Source organism: Cynoglossus semilaevis, chromosome 3 (genome assembly GCF_000523025.1).
Source record: "Cynoglossus semilaevis isolate Cse_v1.0 chromosome 3, Cse_v1.0, whole genome shotgun sequence".
NCBI classification, from domain to species: Eukaryota; Metazoa; Chordata; class Actinopteri; order Pleuronectiformes; family Cynoglossidae; genus Cynoglossus; species Cynoglossus semilaevis.
In genome coordinates this window covers 11,912,468-11,927,278 of record NC_024309.1, presented here as the reverse complement: position 1 = coordinate 11,927,278, position 14,811 = coordinate 11,912,468, and the positions used below count along the sequence as shown (strand labels likewise).

Genomic DNA, 14,811 nt, shown 5'->3' with positions numbered 1-14,811 from the left:
GGAAAAGGAAACAAAAAGGAAAAAATAAGGATTTGTTTATACCAGTCTTATAGATCTTGACCAAGTCGTTCAATTTCCTCGATGAGAAAGTCGATGTCCTCAAAGGTAGCAGCAGGGTTCGAGATCACCATGCGGAAAAAGTTGACCTTGTCCCCCTGTGGTTGGTAGCTGACCATGGTGGTGCCGTACTCCATCATTCTGGCCTTAATCACAGGCGCCACCTGGAAGAAAGTCACATGGTTGAACGTACAGCCAATCAATTGTTTGTTTGCAAACTACGCCCCCTGCTGGGGTTTTCTCTTATCACCAGATATTATAACAATATCTGTTAGCATCTTTAAAGCCCTTTGTAACAGTTACACAAACCTATTTCAGAGTTGAGTTTATAACTTTTTTGTATAAAAAAATTGAGAAGTAGATGAGGAATTATTGAGGTGTCATCTGCATATAGGAGGATTCTGACTCCCACAGCAGAAGTATTCTTCAACAGGAAGTAGTGAAGGTAAATTAAAAAATACTTTTTTTTTTTAATTTCTATAAAACCAAAACTCCTTTATAGGCAAAGTACATGAATTTAACTTCATGTATTTCAGTAAAGTCTTTGAAGAGTCTCAGCTGATGAGTCACAGCTGGACCAACCAAGAAGTGTCAACACACCGGAACCACACAGTTAACAATTCCTCCACTGAATAACAACTCGATCCTGTTCAAGGTTCCTTGAAAAGCTAACATTGAAAAGCCAGGTTAAATCCAAGACTGTAGAGCGTTTATCCTTGACACGTCAGAAACAGAAACGCTCGTTTGTTTTCGCTCAACAGAATCCTCTGGCTTTTCTACTGTGATGAGCCAAAACAGACCGTATCACCGTCTATTAAAACGCAAAGACCAAAAATCTCTGTTTAGGTCATTTCGTGCCTTATGTGCAATCAGTAAAATCAGTAAAATCCACTTCGATATTCTTAATGACTCTTCGCCCCATGGACTTTGTCTCATCGTTGGCCTGAGCTTGTTTTCTCGGCAGTCAGTAACTGATGATGGCACGATGGATTAAAGCCTCAAACGCAGATCTCCAGGTCTCATGCAAACTTAAAAGCAAGGGATTTTAAAGTGAAAAAAATAGAAGAGAAACTTGGAAAAGTCTTCAAGGACAACCCATTGGTTCAGTCGTACGACTACATCTGCAGCAGTTTGTCATAGTCTGTAGACTATAGATGTGGCCGTGCTGCAGTAAGTGCTCTGTAGCTCCCTCTCCAAAATCAGCCTTTTCTTCCAAATGTCTTGCAGGTGTCTGGCTGCTGCAGATGGCCGGCCTGGAAAATAATCAATCAAGCTGTGTCTCCATCAAATCTGTCCTTGTCTCTGTTTTTGGACAGGATTCCAGCTCGGCTCCTCTTCCAGAGTCATTTAGAAAAGTGGAAAATAAAAAAATAAAATACAAATTTTGTTTGTGCTTTTTCCCCTAAAAGTGATAATTGGAAAGGACAACATTTCATCGTTCCTAATTTGACAATCAAAACACATGGAAGCAAAGACGCAGAAGTAACAATCAGCGCAGAGACGTTTGATGACGATGATTGTCTGAGGCTGTGACTTTCTTTCCCCAAATGAAGTCAATTCGTATTTACCATGACATGCTTCAACAACTTAGATATTTACAGACGGATCGTGTTCACGTCACACGTCAAAGACCAAAACACGCCAACGGGAAAATCAATGTCCTTATTTCATTAGCAATTTATATTTTCAGCACTTTCTTGGTGGGGAATAAATCATTTTGTGCAGCCACAGAGGCATTCGTCATCAACGAAGACAACTACAGGCATTATTAATTACATATATATTATATATGAAAACCCTGTAAGGGAGTCAACCATCCTCTGATTAAATATCTGCTGGATCATGGTGAGAAACAAATTACTTGAGCAGGCACAGAGGCATTAACAGTTGGTCAGAACAATAGTAGGGGCGCAGGGGTGTATTTCTAACTTTGTTGCTTTGAAAGTTTCCTTTTTAGTAACTGTAACTAGCTTCAGGCCAAGTGTCTGCGGACGTTCATCAAACTAGCTTGAATGCGTGAACGGCTGCAGTGAATGTGTTGGGTTTTTTTCAGTCATCTTATCTGTGCTCACCTTGTGTAACTGTTTCTTTTTCTCCTCTTTATCTTCTATGTAGCGGACCCCAGGAGGCAGGTACCAGAAGCAGACGTTGGTGTGCTGAGGCTGTGAAGACAGAGAGAAGGGAGGGAGGGAGGGAGAGCGGGAGAGAGGGAGGGAGGGATGGAGGGAAGGAGAGAGAGGATAACATTAAATAAAACAGAAGAAAGAATAGAAAAGACTGAATATGGAGTGGCTGTGTTGTTTTAAGAATAACAACTTCATGATTCGCAGTGCCTCAATGCCCCCTAGTGGTGAAAATATGTACAACAGAATGTTTTTAAACGTTGCGAAGTTTTATTTTGATTTACTTTCTAATAAAGGGAAGGAAAAATAATTATTTTTTAAAAATTGTAATAAAAAAATCATTGTAATTCATTTTAATTCAATACAGAAAAAGGCCAATTTAAAAAGCATATTGATGTTAATTATTCCTCTGGAACATTTCAATTAAGCGATGCATCAGTGAAATATAAAATCAAATTTTTTTCCCCATGACAACAAAATCTCACTCAAACTAATATGCAATTTTTTTTCCAGCCACTGTTGTTGTTTGCTGGTCATACTGCTATTTGTCAAATCAAATATTTTTCGGTGGTGTTACTTTAATGTAAAATGTTTAAGAACTACTATTGTAGACATATAATTGATAGAAAATGTGTTATGTACATGTCACACGTCAAAGGACATTAAAGATTAAAGATTGAAACAAACCCACTGGAACATGAATATTCTTGTTTCAATTACTGTATGTTTAAGCACTTCGAGTTGGGTGGAATGATGGAAGTCATCATGTGCAGCCACAGAGGCATCAATGAAAAACATTACTGTAAAAATCAGCTTTTTAAAGAAAACAAATTTGCTGCATTTTTGATTTTTTAAAAAAATCCATGTTTCCTTCATCCTCCTGATTTCTTTAACAAACACCTCCTTCAGTATTTCCCAGCCTCCAAACCCCACGCCTGATCCCGCCTCCTCCCGGCGACAGCATCGTTCATTACCCACGTGTGATCGACCAACCGCGGCGGCCTCATTTATACAGCAGCACCAGTTTGTTGGTCGTATTTTCGACCTCACGTTGATGTAAAGGCTTAATGGGAGCCACAGACAAGTGAGCACCTGGGTCGTTGCCCAGAGTCCTCCACCCATGATTTCCCATCATCCCCCTGTGGGGCTGTGATGCTCTCAGCCTGTGTGTGCCTCAGCAGGACAACAATAAGAGTAGAAACATTAGAGTAGCTTCACCGTGAGTGACATCGTGAGCGTGAGCGCTCCTTTTTCAGCCTAATGACCCGTCCAACCCACGTGTGTCTGCGTGGCTGCGGCCCGGCCTGGTCCGAGGATGTTTCAGACCCTCTTCTATTCACATGCAGATGAGCAATTACAGGCCATTATGCTATTCATTAGACGTAATAGCAGCACATTACACTGGCAGCCAGAGGTAAAAATGGCATTCATCCAACACAAAGCAGACGCACACTGTGTGTCAGTCAAGTCAGCTGTAATGATCTGGAGCACGGTGAAGAGGCGGCGGCAGCGACGGCAGAAATGTGGAACAAAAACACACACACAAAAAAAAAACAGGACCTACTTTTCCATCAAAGACCATCTCGTATCCTTCCCTGTCCTTGATCTTGTTGTAGAGATATTCGGAAAGTTCCAGACATTTGTCGATTTGAGCTTCAAATCCAATTGTGCCCTGTCAAAAAAATAAACCAAACAACAACCATCAGTTCATGAGGTTTCACCGTGTGGTGGACCAAATGGTTTGGTTTAAATCTGGAAGTATTTTGGACATCTAGGGTCTTCATATTCCCTAAAAGGCTTAAAAAAACAAACAATATTCCATAAAAAAACAACTTTACACTGCAATCACAAAATAAATCATTTAAAATTAACTATGGCACATTAGCTGGTTTGGAAAACATAAGTCATTTGTTTACAATAACAACACTTTTATATCAATTTTTTTCTAACTGTGTAGCAGTTTTTTTTAGGTATTTTTAAAACTTCTCTGGTTTAAAGTCAAGGTTTATTTCAGCCATTTTTTCTAGCCATCATCATTTTTGATGATTATTGATTATTTATCATCAAAAACTGAAACCAGACTCAGTTGTTTAGCTAAACATTTTGGGTTTGTTTTGTTACTTTTAGTAAAAAATATTGATTTTCCTCCTGACCTTTGCCCTCCACATGAGCCACAGCTTGAAGATGTCCACGTGCCGTCCACACTGCAGAGCTTTGTCTCCGGTGTCGTAGGACAGATCGTAGTGTTTGTCCTGCTGGAACAGGTAACAGGCGTGCATCTGGTTGCAGTTCTGCATCAAACCCTGTCCAGAAACAAAACAACAAACAACAACACTGACTTCAGTCCCTGTATGGGAGTGTGAACGGGTGACGACGTTAATGACGTGGCCTCACCTCCTCTCTGACCAGCAGGGCTGAACACTGCAGAGGGACAGACATCATTTTGTGTGGGTTCCATGTGACAGAATTGGCTCTGGAGGTGAGACAAACCAAAAAAAAAAAAAAAACACAGTTCAGCTCATCATTATTCCAGTCCTTCATTAGTGTCTCATCTACAAAAAAAATAAATAAATAAAACTCTTCTTGCCTCTCAACTCCATCCAGTTTCCACCGGTGTCTCCGGGACATGAGGAGACTTCCACCCCAGGCCCCCTGACCACACGAACACACATGAAGAACCCTGGTTATTGATGCTTTAACAAGAGCAATTACTTTACTAGTGTCCCCTGGTGGTCAAAATATGTAAAATAAATTTAAAAAAAATCAAAACAAAACCATAACACAAGTGCAATTATTAGACTGATATTCAAAGGGAATTAATCCATAAATGGTTTAAATTATATCAGTTTAAATTCTGATTATAATATATATATATATATATTTTATCTCCCAAGAGGAACACAGATTCAAAAATATTTAGGTCACTTAAAAAGCACTCTGTTGAAGATTTTTTTAAATAATTTTTAACAAAATGGACTTTGGTGTGGACGATTAGGTCGTTACCAAATTTTAGTTTCATGTTCCTGATGCAAACATGTAGGATTTATGTCAAATTAAAGATGGAGAACAGAAGCCTGAGCCGTCTCTGTGTATCGGTCTCATTGATTGGCTGCTGAGCCACTCCTCACAGCTACTGTGAGCAACGACAGGCAGGACGGTGGACTTGTGCTAATAGACGTGTCGTCCTGTCACGGCTGAAGCAGCTTCTTCATTAACACAGAGTTCCTTCAGTGAGAGAAACCACGAGGGTGACGTCAAGTGGGGGAGACCATGATTTACGGCCTGTGCTCCACTTTTTCTAATCTCCGGCTTTAGATAGAAGACGGCGAGCTTCAATGTGGGTCAACTGGGAGCAGTTCGAGGCCAGACGGACAAAACAGATTTGTCAACGTGGCTGCTGAACGCTGGGGGTTTTATCTCTTTATTTTCCCTTTGCTGGGGTGTGTGTGTGTGTGTGTGTGTCACTCACGTCCACGTGCATCCAGATGTTGTCCTTTCTGCAGATGTCAGAGATGGCGATGAGTGGGTCGAAGGCGCCGTACACTGTGGTACCAGCGGTGGCGCTCACAAAGAACGGCACAAAACCCTGCAGAAAAACAAACAAAAGACACAGAGTTAATGAAGTTTTTTTTTTTTTCAGTTTGACCAGATCACACATGTCCAGCTCTGGATGAAACCATATAAGATCAAAGCACCTTCTGTTTGGCCTCCAGTATTCTCCTCTCCAGGTCGGCAGGGATCAGTTTACCACTGTAGAAACACAATCACAGTCAAGTTAAATGACAAAGGTTCATTAATGTTGGCGGATTTTTAAAAACGGCAAGATGTTTGTTTTGTTGTTGAATCCTGTATCATTTATAAAATGTAAACAATAATAACCTCTCATCTGCTTTGATGCAGATCACACTCTCAGTCCCGATGCCCAGAGCTGCTGCACCTTTTTTGATTGAGAAATGGCTCTGAAATAAATGAAGAAAAAACATTTTTTTTAAAGACAACATTTTTTTTTCTACTGCAGATCACTGACTACAGGATCTAAATATAAAACATAAGAATAATAAAGGACATCATGACATCGTTCAGTCTGTGTTGTCTGATCGTCGGGTGTGAACAGAAGTCGTACGTGTTCAGACGTGAAGGCCGCCAGTCTGGGAACAGATGACATTCCTTTCTCCTTCACTTCAGGGAACATGTTGAATCGGGCCAGCAGCATGGCGTACATGTTGGAAATAGCACCACCTAGAGGACAATTAAACCCAAAATCAGCCTAAGTGATGGAAATAAAAAATATCTGCAGTCAAATATTGACACTGGTGTGTTAGAAAATAAATGGATGACACAGCCAATCAGTGTGTGACAAAAATGATGACTCCGCCTCCCCGGCGTCATGATCATGTGACAGAGAATTATGGAAGGAATGAAAGATTGAAGGTTGTCAGGTGAGGGGGGGTGAAGTTGAAACAGAAAATTATTTTATGCTAATTGCTTTTCAAATGTCATTAAAATGCAAATTCACTCACACACACACACACACACACACACACACTACAGTGGTGTTGGTACCGGGGGAGAAGATGCCGTCTCCTCGTCCGTCAGGCCAGCCAATGATCTCCCTCATCTTCTTCAGTGTGACGTATTCCAGCAGCACAAAGACAGGAGCCACCTCATAGGTGAACCTGCCGTTACATCACATGACCAACAGCCAATGAGTCATCACCAAAATCACAGACTCAATATGACAAAAAAAAAAAAAAACAGCAATAGTTACAACAACACACGGTTCAACCTCCGGAGCAACGATGTGGTTTCTCTACAGTCATTTATAACAAACGACACATTTGTTCACACAGCTACTGGCACTTGTAATAGTCACTACTGATAATTACTGCGATCTATCTTTAGAGCTGATCATAATGCATTGTGGGTATTTAGAATTGTAACTTTGAATTCATTAACTATAAGAAGCCGGACAGGAAATAGCTTTTATCTTAGCATTTTATAAAGAAAAATAATAATTCAACAGCACTTTGTTAAATTCCACTCCACTTTGACCAATGTTGTGAACAGCTTTTGTGCTAACCTTTAGCTTTGTGCTAACTTTTAGCTCTTTTTGTATGTACCTTTAACTATTTAGCTACACAGCACATATATTGATTCATACTAAGTCATTTTGCTACAGGTGGAGCTAACATACCCAGCAACCAGGTTACATTCATGTTATTTTCATGGCTAAATCTTAAAGCTTAATTTAAACCAGTTAGTTGTTTGGGAAAATTGTTAGCTGTTTTGAACGTACTTTTAGATATTTAGCTGTACAAACAGTATATTATTCCACATTTAACTTTTTAGCTTCATTTGTTGGCTTTCTATAAGACAAACTTAAAGCTGTTTCTACGGTTACGGAAGCCTTGAATGATCAGTTTCCACTCAGGTTTCTGCCCACGTTCTTAATCCAACTTTGACAGTAGCTGTGGAGAAAGACAACTATAAAACTAACACGTATAATAATGAAAATATGTCATAACAAAAACAGAAAATGTCCTTTATCTGGAGGCTTTGGGTTTAGCAGCGATAAAAATTGAATTTCTCAACAGAAAACAAAGACTCATTTTCTCCCTGCTGCTCATGTTTGCTCACGTTGATGGGATTTAATTGAAGTTTCTCCATCATTGGATGAAGAAGAACACAAGGAAAAAAAAGACAAGGCTTTCTTGCTTTTGAACAGAATGTAGCGCAGAAAAAAAAAATGAATTCTCTGTTTTTCAGAGAGCGCTCACATTTTCATTTCTCTGCTGCATTACCATAATTTAAAAACCGCTACATCCTCACTCCGTGTTCCTGCTTATAAAAGGTGTCTTTTGTGTCTTTGCTGCAGTCACTTTCAAACCCTGCACACATGTCGGCGTGAGGCCTCTGTGTCGCAGCTTCACTGTGTTGTTGCCAAAGGGCTGAAAATCACCGCGTTTATCGCCTCCTCCCAAACACACACACACACACACACAATAAAATAAGCTACAGATTAGAGTGAATTTAATTTCAGGGCTAATTTTCGCCCCTTTAAAAACCCCCATGGGGATCAGAGGTGAGGGGGAGGGATGAAAGCAGGAGGAGGAGGAGGAGGAGGAGGAGGAGGTCTGCAGTCTGCCTTTCATTTCTCTCCTTTTCATTTGCAGTGATTGAGTGAAAAAAAGGGGTTTGTATGTGTGTGTGTGTGAGGAGGTGGGGGTTCGAGGGGGTGTTAGCTCTGCTGCTATCAGCCTTTGCAGACGCAGAGCAGAGTGCATGCTGGGACGTCACCGGAAATGGGATCCATTGTCACCGTCGTTATCAGCGTTTGACATCAGGGTAACGCAGCATTATCTACACACACACGCACACACACCCACTTACATGTTGGTGTTGGCGGTGGAAGTGAGCCAATCAGCAGCCAGTCCCACCATGTCTAATCCTGTGGAGAGCTGATTGAAGTACCTGGGGTGAGCTGCGTTAAAAAAAAAAAAAAACAGAGGATGAAAATAAAAATTAAATTAAAAATCCAGAAGTTGTTGGTGTTTTCATCAACTGTCATCACGCAGAAAATGTTTGATGAAAAACTGTTCTTTGAAAAGAAAAAAAAAAAAAGCAGTATCTTAGACGTTCAAACGCATCCGGAAATTAAAACGCAATAAGGAATTTACAGAAGACAGTGAATGCACCAAAAATTCGGTGCAAAAGTTCTGTAACTCTTTTACTAAACGACTTCTGGTCATTATTTAAAGGCCATAATATTCACAATAATAACAGAAACGTAAGTAAGAAACGTTGGGTGTGGTAAAACAGCTCCACAGCGCCCCCGCCCCGCCTCGACGAGCATCACAAATTGATAGATTACAGTGTCTGTTCGATATCATCCAAGGTCAAGATACAAAAAACTATTTTAACTTTGTCTAAATTAAACAAAATTAAAGGGAAAAGAAAATCAGATTCTGAAGTTTGTAGACATGAATGTAGCAAAATGTCTCTGCAGCGACCCCTACAGTTAGCCTTAGGTAACAGTTATCTAAGACCGTCATTAATTTGGCCCATTAAAAAACGGTCTTCGGGAGGGATGAGTCAATAATACTCAGATTAGATTGGATAGATTTTTAAAAACGTCACAGCAGGTTAAAAATATTTTAGTCAATACTATTTTCATTTCAAAAAATTATTTATCAGTGAAAAAAAACGGGCAACGATTTTTATTCTTTTTAGGATATTTTCATTTTTATATTTTAAATTAGCACTAAATTGGCATTAAAATAACTAACATTTTTTTATATTCTTCTGTTTTTAATAAAATCATTCCAAATATTATGAACTTACGCAAAAGAAAACGTTAATTACAATAAAACAGAATTGTTTCTTACAATAATGTTTATTTTCACGTCATATGAACAAACGCTGTATTCCTTTGTTTCACCTCAGGGGGAAATTTCTAAACATTATTATACGGAGAATTGAAGCTGAAATATTTCAGACTGAGTCACTGGTTCGATGCTGCTGCTGCTGCAGTGAACCTCCCGTCACTCAGGACACAATAATGGAGCTGATTATTAGCCTGTTATCTCCTGTAACATGCTGGAGCGGATTTACTGCATCACTGCATTTTATTGGCCCTGATGCTGAGGAGGAAGAGGAGGAGGAGGAAGAGGAGGAGGAGAAAAAGCAGGTCAGCGTCCAGGATTTTTTTTTCCTCTTCTCGTCTTATCGCTCTCTGACATCTACACGTTATTCATCTCCCTTTTTTTTTCATTCGTAACCCACTGCCCCCCCACACGTTTTCTTTGTTTTATTTTTGTTATAAAACAAGTATTTTTTATAAGATATAACAGCGTTTCATTATCTTGCAAAATATATATGTTTTTTATCTCATCCTGTCTGATATTCCTAAGTGTTGGATTAATATTCGGTGTAATTTTAGATTTATTGACACCTTATTTTTCCGTTAAATTAATATTAAAATTTCCAAAAAAAGGTGCAGAACTAAATGACATGTAATGTTTTTAAGATATTTTTTTAAATGTTATTTGTTTTTATAAAAAACAGCGAACAACACATTGTGTTATTTTGTGCATCGTTGTGTAAAAAGATGCTACAGAATTTATGAATAATACAAAAAAAAATTCTGATTATAATACAAAATAGATACTAAATAAATATCCAGTTTTAGGCCTGATACATCCACGCGGTTTTTTTTCTTCTTTTTCTTTAAAAGACGCATTTTAACATTTTTAATATTGAGACATCCCCCCCTTCTCCGCCCCCACCCCTGACCCCCAGCTCCTACCTGTCTTGATGGCGTATTTGAGCGTGGCGCGGCAGCTGATGAGAATGTCGTCCAGACTGTCCGGCTCGTCCTGCAGCGCCCAGTTGTTCATCTGCAGCAGCTCGTTAGGATAATGGAAGTCGATCACCTTCGTGTTCCGGTCGAACGACTCCACGATGTAAGAGAGTAAAATGTCCACCACCTCCTGCAGGAAGGTCATGGTCTTGGCGTCTCCGTCCAGGGCAGGTAACAGGTCTGCAGGAGGGAAACATTTTTTTAAAAAAATCAAAAATTCATTTTTGAAAAAATGGTTTCTTTAATGACTTTGAGGCCTTTAGGGGAAAAAAATGAAAATGAATAAAGTCTCTAATCCATGTCATCCACCTGGGAACACCCTGTGAAGGTGACCTTCTGATGTTCCTGTCTGCATCTCCTATGGTAACCATATCCATGACAACACCAGTAAAGATTATAATTATTAAAATACCTCAATAAATTAATAATTCCATAATCAAAACAGCTGGCTGCACATTTGGATGAAGATTTTTACGCATTTTTTACGCACGACTGTAGAAACATTCATGGACTTTTTTTGGCAAAATCTGCATCTGAAAATAAAATGGGTGTTGATCTAATCTAATGTGTGTACCTGTTACAAAGTCTTCAACAAGACACAATTTTCACTGATTATTTTTTTAGTGATTTCACTCCACACGGTGACCGTGTGAAGGCGGTGCCTGGAGGCCAGACGTTCTCAACTCAGGAGACGCATGGCTGCGTGTAAGGTCAAACCTGCAGCTGTGTGTTGCTGACCGGTCGGTGTGTGTGTGTGTGTGTACCTGTTGAGAAACCGTCGGAGAAGACCACGGAGGCAGCTTTGGTGCAGTTGCAGGTTTTGTTGCAGCCACAGTCGCCTGCCACTGCTGCCTCCGGCGGCTGCTTGACGGCCGCCTCGGCCGGTTTCTCCACCACCTCCCCGACATTCAGCAGCGCTGAGCAAAAACAGCAGCAAAACACGATCGTCACCATTTTCCCATCCATTTCACCGAACGTTAAAGATCATGATGTAAAAACATTTTATTTTTTTAAACCGTCCTCAGAACGGTTTCCCTCCACCCACGCACCCATCACTGACACAGACGTACCACATAATTTCGATCCAAGTCCACCTGATAATTTCTGGGCCGCCGCTTGACACCAAGCCCTGGCTGCAAAAAAAAAAGACAAATAAAGAGAAATCTAGGACAAAAATGTGGGTCGTGAAGCGGTAAGAGTGCGTAAAATCAAAAGGCCCGGCTTTAGTGGATTATTTCTGAGGACAAACAGTCTGGAGACAACGCTGTGAAGGAAAAAAAAAACACCAAACAAAATAAATACTAAAAGAAAAAACACTCACGCGTACTGGGGCTCTGGCTCCCGGGGTTGGCCGCGGCATTATCACCGCCGAGGGACCAGAACCCGTGTGATGCCATCGTCGCCGGGAGTTAGGAGCTGCAGGACACGCGCACACCGACAGAGTCCCACATCCACACGCGTGGACTGTCGGCTGCTGCTGCTGCTGCTGCTGAATGTGAGTGCGTCTGTGAGTCTGACCAAAAGCTCTCCGACTGCCCACAGTCCCGCCGCGCATCCGACACACGCGCGCCACGCACTGGAGACGGCACTGAAGACGAGAGGCGGCGCGTAAAAGTAGAAAAACAAACAAACGAAGCCTAAAATAGAAAGAAAGAAAAAAAGTTTTATTTTTTAATTTTCGGTCTGTCCACAGGTGAGGAGAACAGCGCCGTCTCCAATCACTTCACTACAAAAAGCGCAACCACTTTAAATAAGAAATATTAAAGAAAAATGAAGGAAAATCAGAAGAATCTAATCAGGTTCTGATGCTGTGCTGGGATTTTAATGGAAAAAAAGGTCCATATTTTAAACAGAATCACCGAAAATGCACAAACCAAGGAAGTGAAGGAGGGACAAAAAAAAAAAAGCAGCTCGGAGCTACAGCTGCTGGTAAATACGCAGCGCCCAATAATCCATGTCTAATTTCACCCCCTAAAATTTCACGTCACCGAGAAGAAATCCCGTCGTGACTCACTTCAGGTCATGGTGACGAAGTGAGTTGCGTGTCACGTCGTGACTCCAAAACATCTACATCCACAGCATTTTCTCCCCCGTGGGCTCAAACTCACCCTCCATACAGACAGAAAATGCCAAATAACGCATCTGCCTGCCGGGTTACCGTGGATCTATTTCACGGAGAGCGGCTGCTCTAATTGCCCTCCTCCACTGGAGGACGCAGCGCGGCGGGGAGACGCAAATTGCGCCTTTGCGCACGGATCTGACTGGGAGTCCTTTCTCTCCTCCACTGTGTCCAGACTCACGACAGAAACCTTGTATCGTCCAGGACTTCATTACAGGAGACTCCACACAGTCTGGGTTTCATTTTTACTGTAAGGAAATAAAAACATAAAGTCTTTTTAGTTTTTATTTTCACCACGACGTTTCCAAATAAACCGTCTGTATTAATGAAGCTTTTGTTGTTCTGTTTAATATCTTGAAAATAAATAATTTCACAAACCTCACATTTCCAAGGTCAACCATGAGCCTCGAACTGATTTTAAGAATTCAAATCATGGTTCAGACTGTGACTTCTAAAAAAGAAGAAAAGGGGAAAAAAACAACAACAACACAGAAGAATTGATGTTCAACAACAGGACAAAGAAAAATGTTCTAAGTGTGAAGGATTGGTTTTAGAAGTTTTTGATCCAATGTTTTTAAAGGAGAACATGGTTTTCTGTTTCCTCTCTGGGTCATGTCCCACATGGTACAGACCACAATATGGAAGAGGTAAATGACTACTTTTGGTTCATCAGTTTATCAGAGGCCAATTTACACTAAATGCTGTTTTTTTTTAACCCAAAACCTTCTGTGTGCTCGGCACTGAGCAACAATAAAGATTTGAAATCCTCTCGAAAGAAAACTAGTCCTGGAATGTCAACTAAGACCTTGAGTCCAGTCTAAAATTAAAGGACCTTGAGACCTTGAGTCCAGTCTAAAATTAAAGACCGGACTCTGAGGTTCAGACCATGAAAGACCAATGTCTGCTGAGCGCCACCTGCAGATAGAGGAAGCAAAAGTCAGATGAGACAAAAAACAAGAAAGGAATTTATAGTTATTGAGTTCTTCGTTAGGGAAGGGAGAGGTAAAGAACCCAAAGGACACCGTCCTCACAGTCGAACGAGGTTTGCAGTGGAATCCTCTGGAGAAGTTTCAGTGCATGAAGAAATGGGAATATTGTGAGGGAGGAGGGAATGATGAAGTACAGAGAGTTGGAGGAAAATAGTCAGAATGTTTCAGGAGAGTCAGAGTTAGAAAACAAAAACAAGAATGTCCACAGTCCACAGATTTCACTGCCACCTTCTCTACCTTTTTTTTTTTTTCCCTGCATGGACCAAAGCAAACCCTGCCCGCGGGCCGCAGAAACCATACACTGAGCCACAGCTGTTATGATTCATAGAAGCAATCACCAAGAACTGGCTGCTGCCAAAAAAAAGAATGATTACAATAAAGTGAGCCCCCGGGGCGAAACGGAGCGGCCCACGTTTGTGTGCGCAGTCAACACTGCATCTGTGGGGCGGTGGCACGCACGTGCACTGCCCACTGCCCACTGCCCACACAGATGGCAAAATATTTGTGGAAGATTTGACACCTTCATTTGGGTCACATATGGCACGAGGTGATATGGCATTTAGGCAGCAGGTCTGTCGGGATCTGGGCCACAAGCTGCTCACAGCATTGCTACACATCAGCCAAAAAGAAGTCTCAGGAACAGAAGTGGGCCGCATATGTGGCGTTTAGGTGACGTTGTAATACAGGATCACAAATCGATTCTATTCTAAAAAAAATAATATAATACAAACTATTTGGTAATTTTTTGATATGGGCCACATATGTTGGTCAGTACCAGACCAACATATGCGATCCATTTTTCTCAAAAACACAAATATAGATAGACCCAGTAATGGGCTGCGCAATGAATTAACTTTAACAGCTCTTTAGTGGGCCACATCCAACAGACTTTTTCTATCTGGTACACATCAGTTTTGTCATTTTTTTTAAATTAGAGCTTCAGTTCTAATTGCAAATGCTGTCATTGAGGTTGCACAGAAATTCTTACAATGTCCTTCTGAGCAGCATCATGGTAAAACTGCAGCACATTTATTCATCATTCTATCTTCTGTGGTTGTGTACGTGAGTTGTGTGTCTGTTGTGTGCAGTCATCCTGTTCTGGAGGATTCTCTACCCCCCTCCCCCCCCCCCCCCCCCCCCCCCCCCCCCTTTCTCTCTCTTACA

General features: G+C 41.0%; 1 protein-coding gene across 1 annotated transcript; it reads right to left on the bottom strand.

Moving 5' to 3' along the window:
- Positions 1 to 47: 47 nt before the first annotated feature.
- On the bottom strand, positions 48 to 13,485 carry gad2 (glutamate decarboxylase 2). Its single transcript, XM_008308065.3, has 17 exons — positions 13,037 to 13,485; positions 11,861 to 12,906; positions 11,610 to 11,672; positions 11,304 to 11,456; positions 10,486 to 10,719; positions 8,571 to 8,661; positions 6,744 to 6,856; positions 6,304 to 6,419; positions 6,060 to 6,139; positions 5,876 to 5,930; positions 5,650 to 5,766; positions 4,768 to 4,832; positions 4,575 to 4,653; positions 4,334 to 4,483; positions 3,745 to 3,852; positions 2,130 to 2,219; positions 48 to 221 (listed from the first exon to the last, which is right to left on the bottom strand). Exons 2-17 carry the CDS (start codon positions 11,934 to 11,936, stop codon positions 48 to 50), a joined length of 1,764 nt encoding a protein of 587 aa, XP_008306287.1. The 5' UTR covers positions 11,937 to 12,906; positions 13,037 to 13,485.
- Between the last annotated feature and the right edge of the window lie 1,326 nt (positions 13,486 to 14,811).

Bases quoted from the DNA above. Each gene is read 5' to 3' on its own strand.
- gad2 (XM_008308065.3), bottom strand. From the start codon at position 11,936: ATGGCATCACACGGGTTCTGGTCCCTCGGCGGTGATAATGCCGCGGCC. The intron at 5,767-5,875 runs GTGCTTTGATCT...GTTTTTCTGCAG, and splicing joins TACTGGAGGCCAAACAGAAG to GGTTTTGTGCCGTTCTTTGT. The intron at 4,484-4,574 runs GTGAGGCCACGT...GTTTCTGGACAG, and splicing joins CCCTGCTGGTCAGAGAGGAG to GGTTTGATGCAGAACTGCAA.